Genomic DNA, 12,092 nt, shown 5'->3' on the forward strand with positions numbered 1-12,092 from the left:
TGGAAATTGGATCTACTATGTACATTGTGCATATATAATGAATAAGGGGGATGTATTCTGGTATCAGGCGACCGATAGGCATCGCCATTCTCTGGATAGAATCTGCTGACTACCAACATTTACGTTAGAAAAGATGACTGAGGGTCGGCAAATAGTGGGATAGGCCCCCTCTGGGGGTAGCTGAGCCCTTCGGCAGGGGTAATGAGGGCGGACCTGGGAAAATAATGATTTTTAGGATTCATAACTCGCATAGATTCATAAGCTGCTTAATGTAGAGTATACGCTTGTTTTCTTGCTTTGATAGGCTTTTTATCTAATCAGACCATTTTTAGAGCTAGCAGGATTATTGGAATTAGGGGAGACATTTGTCTGACCGGACACGGTTAATCGTAGACTGGAGACTGAGCCCAGCCAGTGGGCAGGCCACCCATGACCCACCTCCTTCCCCCCTCCCAAGCACTCACTGCACCCGGCTACAGGCGCGCTCCTATGTGAGCTGCCCGATTGCGATATACGTTGCCGGTCCAGCCCGGAACAGGGGGTTGAGGCGTGGAGGAGGATTCAACTATCCTGAAGATGGAAAGGACGGATTGACGTCGAATCACCATTCTGTCCTGGCATTGTCTCGAGAAAGAGGTTACACGTGAAGGTCGCTGAGAGTGGGGCCATGAAAATTTTGGATTAGGTGTAAACATGATAAACTGGGAGTCGATTTGTTGTGATGCGCTACGCCTTACGCGGGTTATTTGTTAGAGCCGGATCGGTCCTTTTTTTCTTTTTGCTGAGAGTGGGTACGACTAACCTGCAATGGAATATTTAACTTTACTCCTAGGAGGGTGGTTAACAATGATTGCGGATATACGCGCATACGTGAGGCACTGGTTTACTCCCAATCCTCCGTTTAATTGTATTAGTGTGGGGTCTGATAGGTGGGGGTACCTAATGGCTCTGTCTAGCTTCCAAAAAGAAAACATCACCCTGGATACGTGTCAACCACAACTTTAAATGAACAGCAATGGACAACGTAAATGGTTGATAATGACCGTGTTGCCATCTCCCCGTTCGCGAATCATGAAGTTATGCTTCCTCACTGAGGCTCTTAGGCGGGTTATAGAGCATGACGGATGTGGGTTCCGCATTTTCAAGCAATAGTTGTCAACAGTTGATTGATGTTTTGTCAAAACAAATTAGCATATACGGCAGTTCAGTGTATACTTTATGTCCGTCTGGTGTGCCCGTCGTTGCGTTTTCGCAACGCTGATGGCGCCCGGTGTGCCCTTCGTTGCGATTTCGCAACGCATGTTTTTTACGTTTTTCTCGAAAAACTTTTGCTGCAGGCAAAAATTATTTTCGATTCCATGCAAGGCCCTGGTAGGAGCATAACATATTTTGATTTCGTCGATTTTCATGATGGTCAATATTCCTGGGCATAAATGGGTTAATTTATTATCTTTCACCTGTAGGTAAACAAAGAAAGTATTTTCATGAAAATAGGGGAGAGTGGGGTGGGTTGTATCAGTTTTTGCTCCGAGACCCATAACCTCGTAACTATCCGTGATAAACTCATTATTTCCATGCTTTCTCCTTCCTTGATTCTTCTGCTTTTTTGTGCAGAGTAACTTTTCCGCTACCTCTACCAGTTTTTCTTCTACGGTGTGCCGAATAGAACAATGTTTTTGATACAAACTGCCCCATGGCTTGGGTGAGTTGTATCACATGGTGGGGTAATTTGCAGTGGCGTATCCAGGATCTTGAAAAGGGGGAGGCCAAACCTGCTCAAGGGGCCCCACCCTTACCTTAGGGGCCCCAGTGGTAGCATACTTAATCCACGCACAGGTGCGGTTCTTTGCCACTTTCGCCATGTGAGGGAGCCTTTTTAGGCACACTTGGCAATCATCTAAAAACTCTGAAGGCTCATTCTGACCTCTGAAAGCCCCTCTTCGGCAACAGAGTGAACGAATCTGGCCTCAGCCGGCCCCATAATGGCCTCAGGAGACCCATACTATTGCTGACCTCCCAGGGCCCCACGCTGGCTCTTGGGAGCCTTTGAGTCAGTCTGATGGCCCTATACCGCTCTCGAACCCACGCCGGTCTCTAGAAGCCCATGCTGCCCTCTGAGGGTTCCGCGCCGGCTTCTAAGGGCCACTCTTACCTCAGGGGGCTCAAACATGCATACGATCTGAAGTATGGCTGCCGAGGCCCTCGAAGTGACCTCTAATGGCCCGACGCCAGCCTATGAAGGCCCCGTGCTGGCTTCTGAGGGCCCAGCACCAGCGTCTGAAGTCAGATGACAGCTGGCCCCACGCTGGTCACAGAGGGCCTCACAATGGCCTCAGAGGGCTCCACATTGTCTTCAGTTTGGGCCAGTACTTCGGATAAGGCTCTGACGGTCGTTTATCTTGGGACACCCAAGCATGCACATTGCACGTACCCAGGATTTCGCCCAGGAGGGGCAACCTGCTCTCGAAGGGGCCCCGGGTTACCTGGAGGCCACTGTCAACCCAGGCGGTGACGTATCCAGAACATTTCGATGGGGGCGATTGGGCACAGTGGGTCCGGTCTCCCTTGCGGACGGGCCCCTCTATCTGTCTGTCTCACTGTCTGCCTGTCTGTCTGTCTGTCTAAGCCCTGAGAAAAGGTGGAAAATTGGCAGATGAGATAAAAGTATCATTTTGTCTGAGAAATGTGCATAAAATGCACGGTCTTTTATGAAGAAGCGAAGCGAGCGAGCCCATCAGAGTCGCCGGTGTTGGTCCCTCAGACGTGTCTGTGAAAGACCGTCAGATGCGCTGGTGTGGGGTGCACACAAGCACCGTTGTGGGGGGCCTTAGGGCTTAGAGACGCTGGTAGGGGCCGTCATAGGCATGTATGGGGCCCTGAACGTTACTAGTGGCCCTTCATAGGCCGGCAAGGGAACCTCAGGTGCCGGTAAGAGGCCCTCAGAGTCGCTAGTAAGTGGCCGTTAGATGCGCTGGTATAGGGCCCTTGGAGGCGTCGGTGGGCCCCTCGGGCCCGAGGGGACCCTAAACCATATAACGGACACGTGTCCCCTCGCCCCTGGCTATGCCATTAAATCCAAGTGATCGGGTAATCAGGGGCCTCTCAGGTGACTGCAGGGGCTTTTCAATTGATCAGGGGCCCGCCATGTTACCGTGACCAGGGGACCCTCTGATAATAAGGGGCCGGTTATACCACGGGCTCCTCGGGCAACCAAGGGCCTTCATGTGACTGCAGAGGCCCTTCAGATAGCCAGGTACTCCCCGGGTAAACATGGGCCCCTCAGGTGACCAGAGCTTCTACAGATAACTGGCCAGGGGCCATCCAGGGAATCAGGGGCCCCTCAGATAACCAGGGGCCCCTCAGGTAACCAGAGGCCCCTCGGGTAAGCCCCTCAGGTAACCAGGGGTCCTTTACCAGGAGTCCTTCAGATAACCAGGGTTCCCTCAGGTAACCAGGGGCCCCTCAGGTAAACAGGGGTTCCATGACCAGGGGTCCTCAGGTAACCAGGGGCCCCTCAGGTGACCAGGGGCCCCTCGGGTAGCCAGGGGGTCCCTTAGACAACCAGGAACCTCTCAGACAATCAGGGGCCCCTCAGATAACCAGAGGCTCCTCAGATAACCAGAGGCTCGTCAGATAACCAGGGGCCCTTCAAGTGACCAGGGGGACCCTCAGGTAACCAGGGGTCCCCTCAGGTAGCCAGGGGCTCTCAGGTAGTTAGGGGCCCTCTGTGTTCGTCACTGTGATAGAAATCGCTCTTTAATATTCGTTTCTGTTCCGAGTAAAAGACGTTCTGTCTGGTACTGGAATGAAGGCAGGGAGACCCAGAACGCCTTCGTCACGCTGGTCCCCCTGAGTTATCCTTAGACCCGTGGCCCCCCTTGGGTACGTCACTGCGTTCAAGTGACCCAAAGGGCCCACTTGCATATCTGATCCCAAAGGGGGAGGCCATGGCCTCTTGGCCTCCCCCCTGGATACGCCACTGGTAATTTGTATCACTATTTCACGTTTCAGGGAGTGTGCTTGCTATTGGTTTTGAACATAACAACAACATTAAATGGGGTCAATACAATGTATATGCTCAAAGGCTTCACTTTTATTAGACCAAATTTAGGTCAATGCAATCCGAACGAAACATCGAAACGTCAAACGAACGAAACCTCAACAGACTAGACGCAAAAGTAGCCCGTTAAGAGCAAAGAAGCCAACACATTGTGCCGAAATGGAACGAATATTGACTAGCTACATACAAACGCGAGCCAGGGCTTAGCTTTCGCGATCAAAAGCAACATACCTATACATACATACATACATACATACATGTTACAACATACCCCACCCGGCTCTGATACAACATGTACCTCGCCGCCATCTTGGAAAAACATCCTCGTGCTCAAAAACAGCGGACAGCTGGAGAAATCCATTTTCACTCACGCAGCCTTAGAACCTACCCTCACCACCGCTACGGAGATCTTTCAAAGTCGTGCACATCTAAATGCCCAAAACACACATTTTCTTGCAACTTATTTTTTTTAGAATGACATTAAAAAACATAAAATCGGCTCTCACCTCGAGACGCGTCCACCCAGCCACACGACAGAACAAAGAAAGATGGCGCCCGGAAAACCTCGTCGGCTGGTCGTGTCACGAGCGCCATCTATTGGATAAGTTTGGCACAATTCGCCCTGATATAACTTGGACATGATACAACTCTCCCCGCTCTCCCCTACATTTAATTGCATTATTTGGTAACTCATCCAACTGAAAAGTGGCCAAGATGAATGCATGACGACACATTTGAATATAAATAATGTTTTTTTTTATCCAGATGGAAACTACTTATGGCCAATGGGGGGGGGGGGGGTGGCCACTTTACCCCGGCCACTTTGCCCCGCGCATACCGTCCGAGACAAAAATATTCCAGCTTAGCTATCAGTGGGGAAAAAACATTAAAATTGGTAGAATACATGTACAATAACCATGCAATGCATGGACAAGAACGCTTATAAAAATTCCTAACGGTTATGAAATAACATAACATTTAAAAATTGTAAACATAGTTGGTAACCTGGCAAGAAACTCCCCCCACTCTCCCCTATACTGAACGGTAACCGAACGAATACGTACTAAACGGTAACTGGGCGGACACGGAACGGTAACCGAGTCGGTAATTACTGAACGGTAACCGAGTGGGTACTCAACGGTAACCAAGTGGCTAATGTACGGTAACTGGATATATACTGAACGGTAACCGAGCGTAGTGAGTGGGTACCGAGCGGGTAGTGAGTGGGTACCGAGCGGGTAGTGAGTGAGTGGGTACCGAATAGATACTCTACGAGTACGGTAGCCGAGTAGATACTGTACGGATACCGAGCAGATAGGTACTGTACGGTAACCAAACGGATAATGCCTAGCTGTACCGAGCGCCGGTCATACACAGCACGCTCACGACTGCTGGCAACATACCGAACAAAATCAGCAGGTCGAGTATGTACAGGCCGGGCGTATGTTATGTATGTCACAGAAAATGCAGACACAGACCAAGGTGAGAGTACTAGGCGCAGGTAACAGTAAATTACCGACCAGCAATGGCGTAGCTGTCCATAACAGTTTGGAGTGTTGTGATGACTGATGTTAACTAGAATGATTGTTACTGATCTTGGTCTCGAATATAGAAATGTTAAATGTCGAATACGATGTATAAAAGTTGAGTGAATTTTCACCCACAGGGCATCGTCAGACAAACAATCAGCAAATCATTCTAAAATATTACAAGATGTTCCTCGCGAGAGCACTCAACAACATATATTCATGTTAACTATGTAGATTCAGATTGTTAAGTAGACCAGAGGCATGTCCCATCTGCTGCCGTTCCGGCTTGTCATATTTCACACGCTGCATAGCCACCTAGCTGGTCGTGTCAGGATTTATGCGAGCCTTCCGTGCAGGGCCCTATATCTTCCGTGTATGTGTAGGTACTGTCCAGTGCCCATGTACCGCGCAAATAAGTCACTATGAGCTGTAACGTAGCCATCCGAGCTGGTACTTAGCCCGCTCGAGCTGCCAACTATCAGAGCAATTTTTATGCGGCTTCGTGCCCTGTTTGTTTTGCAGGTTTCTTGACAAGGTGGAGGACACAAGGCTGTTCATCGGGCTGAGTTTTGCAATCCGTATTGTAGAGGCGATGGGAAATGCCGGCTTCCTGACAGCCAGCTTTTCCATAATCGCCAAGGAGTTTCCCGACAACGTGGCGACCACGTTTGTAAGTACAGCAGCGCGGTTAGAGGTGATACTGGCCAAATTGCAGGCAGGGACTGCTGATGTTTGTAAGGGAGAGCCATTATAGACGCCCGGGAAAGCTCACTAAGATGTCAGAGACTCGTGTTTCTGAACTAACTGCCTGGTTTGGCTGTCCACAGGCCTCCTTGGAGACATTCTTCGGCATCGGACTGATCGTCGGACCGACGGTGGGCGGCGCCCTTTACCAGGTAAACGAACGGCGGGAGGCGCCCTTTACCAGGTAAATGAACGGTGGGCGGCGCCCTTTACCAGATAAATGAATTGGTGGGCGGCGCCCTTTACCAGGTAAATGAGCGGCGGGAGGCGCCCTTTACCCTTGTTTAGTAGAACGAGAGCCGAACGTTCCTTCCGTGGCCTGTCACAGGCGGGTCGAGAGTGCCAGCTCTGCGAGTCGGCAAGGGTCATTTCATGCTTCTTTGTGGCTGACTTTGGTCCATCGTGAGACTGAGCTGTGTGATTGCGCCTTTTTGTCGGCTGTGGAAGGCGCTTATTAGCATTTGATAAAGTTCTTTTCGCAATACATTGCCATCGAACGATTTCGATAAAAAATACATTTTTGGAATCAGCTCACCGTCAGCTTTCAATGTCGTTTCTTTTGAGCACGAACTGACCTTCCGACGAACCATGTGCGCTCGGTGAAGTTTCGGCCGCTCTCCGACGCGACGCCTGCCGTCACCTGACGGCGAGCGGAGGGCGGCTGTAGGTAGTGGTACGGGGACCCGCAGTTGCTACTGTACAGCGACCCTGAGTATATTGTCCCAGTACCCTCACAGGGAACAACGATAAGCTGTCAGAGGGCACGCACAGAAAACCTCAGCTGCTCTTGTACAGGGACGGCAGTCGATATCAATGTTATCGGTTGTTACTGGACAGGACAGACGGTTAGACTTGGGGTTCGTGTACAGTAGCAACTGCGGGTCCCCGTACCCGGCGAGCACGCGGCCATTGCGGCACAGCAGCGCGCAGGCGGCTGCTGGCCGCCGCCTCAGCTGCAGCGCGGCGACTGCGCCGATCGTCAGTAGCAGTACCAGCCGCCATGGCTGTGTTCGTAGCCATGGTCATTACAGGAGAATATCACCCATGCTGACAGCCGATTTGCTGAGTGATTGCTGTGTGCGCCGATGCCCGTCCACTCTCCAGCAACAGTGACCGGGAGAGGAGGGGAGGTTGGTCGGATGGCGGAGCTTCGGTCACTCAGACGGCGCTCAGTCCGGTCACTCAGACGGCGCTCAGTCCGGTCAGGTGACGGCGCTCAGTCCGGTCAGGTGACGGCGCTCAGTCCGGTCACTCAGACGGTGCTCAGTCCGGTCAGGTGACGGCGCTCAGTCCGGTCACTCAGACGGCGCTCAGCGGTCGGTCAGATGCTACTCTGTCCGGTCACTCAGACGGCGCTCAGTCCGGTCAGCGGACAGTGCGCTCAGTCCAGTCAGCGGACAGTGCGCGCGCTGCACACTCTGCAGCTGAGCAGTGAGCAGCACCATCCAGTAGGTACGCAGGTGTCTGGCCGCCCAAACACTGGGCGTCTGGCGGTGGCCAGACGTGGCGCGCCAGCCGCCCGTGCCACGTGCGCCGTCCAGCGCCGACCGTGGCCCACCGGACTGCCGGCTGACCGTCCCCCCCCCGTCCCCCGTCCCTCCCGATAAACACGGGCGGCGCGGACTGCCGGTCATGGGTGCCGTTTTACGGGTACATGGGCCTGGTAGGGCCCGATACTGCAGCGGACCCATAGAGCCGACCGTGCTGCGCACTTTCCTGTGTCTCTGTGCCTGTGTCTGTGTCAGTGTGCCTGTGTCAGTGTCAGTGTCAGTGTGGTGCGGTGCGGTGCGGTGTGGTGCGGTGCGGTGCGGTGCGGTGTGGTGGTGGTGGTGTGTGTGTGTGCGTGTATGTGTGTGTGTTTGTGTGTGTGCCTGTGTGAAACTGATACGCCTGTCTCCTGCACCGGTCCATGGTGCCGGTGCGGCGGCGCGCTGACTCCCCCCCCCCCCTCCTGGACAGCTGGGTGGGTACACACTGCCGTTCGTCAGTCTGGGCGGCGTACTGTTCTTCACTGCCGTTCTGACGTTCGTGCTGCTGCCCAACCACGACGACCACTCGTGCAAGGACAGCAAAGGCGGTGAGTGGGGCGCGCCACTCGTCATCACACCGGACAGCACTCGCTACACGTCGCAAACTGAAAGGACCCAGTTGTTCACTTTTTTTGCTGTAAGGTTGACCAGAGAATGATGTTCCACTCCTTAGGAGCTATCAGTTGACTGGAACGCTAAGTTGTGCTGTTTATCGCGCAATTGAGCGTGTCTAAGGTGAACCTTGGGTCCCAGCACTCAACTGTGAACTCAGCTCGTGTGATGCGGTACAGCCTACCACTTCAGGCAACTGATTGCCCGTGAAAAGTGGAACATCAATCTGTAGTCAACTGTACATTGTGTATCATTCATTTCGCCTATAACGCCTCAAATTGAGAAGACGACATAAATGTAGCTGAAAACTATGCCAAAGTTACTAGTAGTAGTAGCGACGGTAGTGTGTACAGTTTCAGAGTGTATGCATATTGCATACCAACCCGTTGCGCACGGCCGGCGCCGCTGACCCCGGGGGCGGCGCTGTGCGCCACTGACCCCCCGGGGGCGGCGTTGTGCGCCACTGACCCCGGGGGCGGCGGTGTGCGCTGTGGTATACGCCGATGACCCCGGGGGCGGCGCTGTGCGCTGTGGTGTGCGCCACTGACCCCCCGGGGGCGGTGGTGTGCGCTGTGGTGTGCGCCAGTGACCCCGTCTCTGTCTGCCAGGCGGCATCCGGCGGGCGCTGCGAGTGCCCAGCATTGCGCTGGCCGCCTTCTCTATCATCTCGGCGTCGTGCAGCATCGGCTTCATCCAGGCGCTGCTGGAGCCGCACCTGAGGCCGGTCAGAGTCCGCACAGTCCACGGCAGTCCAGCTCCACTGTCCACACCAACACAGCAGTCCACAGAGTCCACAGCACGGGCCACGGAAACTTAATGTGCGCGATTGTATGCCCCAAAATTTATATGCAAATATTTGTGTTATTTACCAGCATTACAAAATTAGGTTTAAAGGGACCCTCCGACCTTCAAAAAAGTTAATGAATTGGCATGAAAGTGATGTCGCTCGGTTCAGAAACAGCGAAAACCAATATCTACCAAATTTCATCGAAAAATATTCACCGGTTTTCAAGATATTAGACTTTTACTTTTAATTACTTTTTGGGATCTCCGCTGTTCCTATAGCGACTTTATTTGAAAGTGCGGCATTTGTTACGCGCAAAGCAGCATATACCACCGCGTGCTACCAAACGTTTTAGTAAAAGATTTAAAAGTCGTTAGATCTCCGCTGACGTCACAAATTCTAAGGGGGCATACCAATGCATTAGCCCAATGCATTAGCCCCTTAGAATCCGAAAACTGCAAGTTTGAAATTCCATATCTCCGAATTAAAGCATTTTTCGATGTTGTGAGTGCCCAAACCGGTACTTTCAGGCCATGGCCACCAATTTGGCTATCTCAACTCAAAACTAATGTTAAGGTGGGATGGTCACTTTAAGTAACGATGTTGTTAAAAGAAAAGAATACAGGTCCGAGAATTATATTATACCTTGCGATACGTTCCAACATGAGTCTTGAAACGATTTTTACAGAGCCAATTGAACAACTTAGGTACCCCGTAAGGTGAATCATGTTACCCCACCAATGCATGGGGTATGTTGATCAATGTGTAATACCTTTCTTATCTTTTATTTATTTAATGAGCATTTCCTACAAGATATTGCAAACATTTTCGACGAGTAAATGAGCGCAATGGACTAATGTATCATTTGGTACATGAATTAATTATTGGTTCCTTTAACCCGCGACCTGGTGGGGGGGGGGGGCTATTTTTTGCCCCCCCCCTCCAGACTTTTCGATATATCTTCAGAACCGCTGCGCCGATCGTCACCAAACCTTCAGTACCCTCCCGGACATCAATTTTACACATTCCGACCAAAAATTTTTTCCAAAGGCTATGATAGGTTGGCCGGAAATGACGTCAGAGTGACGTCATGTTCTGCCGTTTTCGACCCAAAAAAGGGTTTCGCGGGAAGAGCTGTCAGGCCTATAGCTTTGCAAATACAGAAAAATGACAGGGACATAAAAGCTGTAGAATCGACAGGGCTACAAAACTGCTATCTCGGATTTTTGAAATTTTTGGATTTTGACCCCTAAAAATCAAAAAATATTTTTTTTTGGAAATAATAATCGAAAAATCCAAGAAGTTTTTTAGATTTCGCAAAAACCGGAATACATGTGATAGTCCTTACCGCCTTCCATCCACATACCAAATTTGAGATTGATACCTCTTTTTTTGGCGAAGTTATAGCGAAAAAACTGTTCAAAATTGATGACGTCAAATTTTCAAACTCAATTTTTAGCAATTCTAGACCCCGTAGCGCAAAACAAAGACCACCATGAGACTCCCCGTGACGAGCTGCATCGAATCAATACCCATTTTATGCAAAACTATCAACTTTAAAAATTGACCTTTTTGGCCTGATTTTGACCTGACCTTGACCTGAACTTCACCAGAAAGTGACCTAAGCCGTACCTGATAGTCTTATAACCAACACCATTGAGTTGGAAATGAAAAAATGGCCATAAAACATGCATCACACAACCTTAGTAAAGTTGGGCTCATGTGACCTGACCTGTGACCCTTGGTGACCTGACCTGTGACCTGACCTGGTATTGTCAGTGACCTCTAATAGCAACATATCTACTAGGCAACTGACGCCCTATCGCTGATTCTCGACAAAATGCGTTTTCCTCGGTGTTATAGCGCATTCCCTAGAAGACCCGTGAACGGTGAAACATTTCATCTTTGACCTGACCTGTGACGTCATAGGTGACCCCGAGGTCAATGAAATTTGGTTTCCTTCGACAAATTTGACAGGCCTTTCGAACGCCGTTTGAATTTTGCGGATCCATCCAGTAGTTTTGGAGATACGAGGGGGGGGGCAAAAATAGCCCCCCCCCCCCACCAGGTCGCGTTATAAGCAGACCCCATCAGGGCGCGGGTTAATATGGCGTCAAAGCAGCAAAGAAGAAAAAGTGGCTCAACTTATAGCTACTAGGTACTTTACCTACAAAGTTCGTCTACCTTACCGTACTCAGAGGGAAGGACGATGACATGTTATTCAGAGACGGGTTTTCTTTGAAAATGAAAACCCGTTTCTTTCTGGAGAGACTCTAAAATTCTGAGTTCTCACACACTGTTTGCTTTCGTCAAGATGGTGAAATTGTCCTCTGTGCAACCAATGCGTCACACATTAATGAGTGATCTCTGATAGGGAAGGGGTCAGGTTTGGCAAGGAACTTCCCAATACCTACGGACAGACTTGCCCAAATGCTGTTGCATTAGACTGTGAAGGTTGCGTATTGCGTAGGGTTGCTATCGACATATGACGCCCCACACGAGGCACAACAAAACTTGTATACTACAGTGGAATTACAACATTTAGGCAGTTTATCTTTGTACCGAAAAAAGTAGGCGACAGAGAAGCTATTGACCTGAATGATGCGAGAACCCGTAAAGGGATATAACTTCGAAAGTAAACGGATAACTTCCCGTCTCATTTTCTTCAGACTGGGGACCGAAGTACCTAAAGTAAAACGAAGTACTTCTGAAGCTTGCGAACATCGTGCACATTTGGGACTGTCAGGTATCTACAGAATCGAGAAATTTGCGAATAAATAAGCGTGAATTAAACGTTCTCCTTCAAAGTACTACCCATATCTAAAACCGCGATT

General features: G+C 50.6%; 1 protein-coding gene across 1 annotated transcript in view; it reads left to right on the forward strand.

Moving 5' to 3' along the window:
- The window catches only part of LOC122375730 (MFS-type transporter SLC18B1-like), a 42,984-nt gene that overhangs the window by 24,559 nt on the left and 6,333 nt on the right, over window positions 1–12,092 (forward strand). The window contains exons 5-8 of the mRNA XM_043355229.1: window positions 6,112–6,259; window positions 6,417–6,485; window positions 8,293–8,410; window positions 9,083–9,198. Coding sequence (XP_043211164.1) covers window positions 6,112–6,259; window positions 6,417–6,485; window positions 8,293–8,410; window positions 9,083–9,198 — 451 coding nt within the window. The remainder of the gene's footprint in view (window positions 1–6,111; window positions 6,260–6,416; window positions 6,486–8,292; window positions 8,411–9,082; window positions 9,199–12,092) is intronic.

This window comes from Amphibalanus amphitrite, unplaced genomic scaffold (assembly GCF_019059575.1).
Source record: "Amphibalanus amphitrite isolate SeventyFive unplaced genomic scaffold, NRLGWU_Aamphi_draft 001906F_arrow, whole genome shotgun sequence".
Lineage (NCBI taxonomy): Eukaryota > Metazoa > Arthropoda > Thecostraca > Balanomorpha > Balanidae > Amphibalanus > Amphibalanus amphitrite.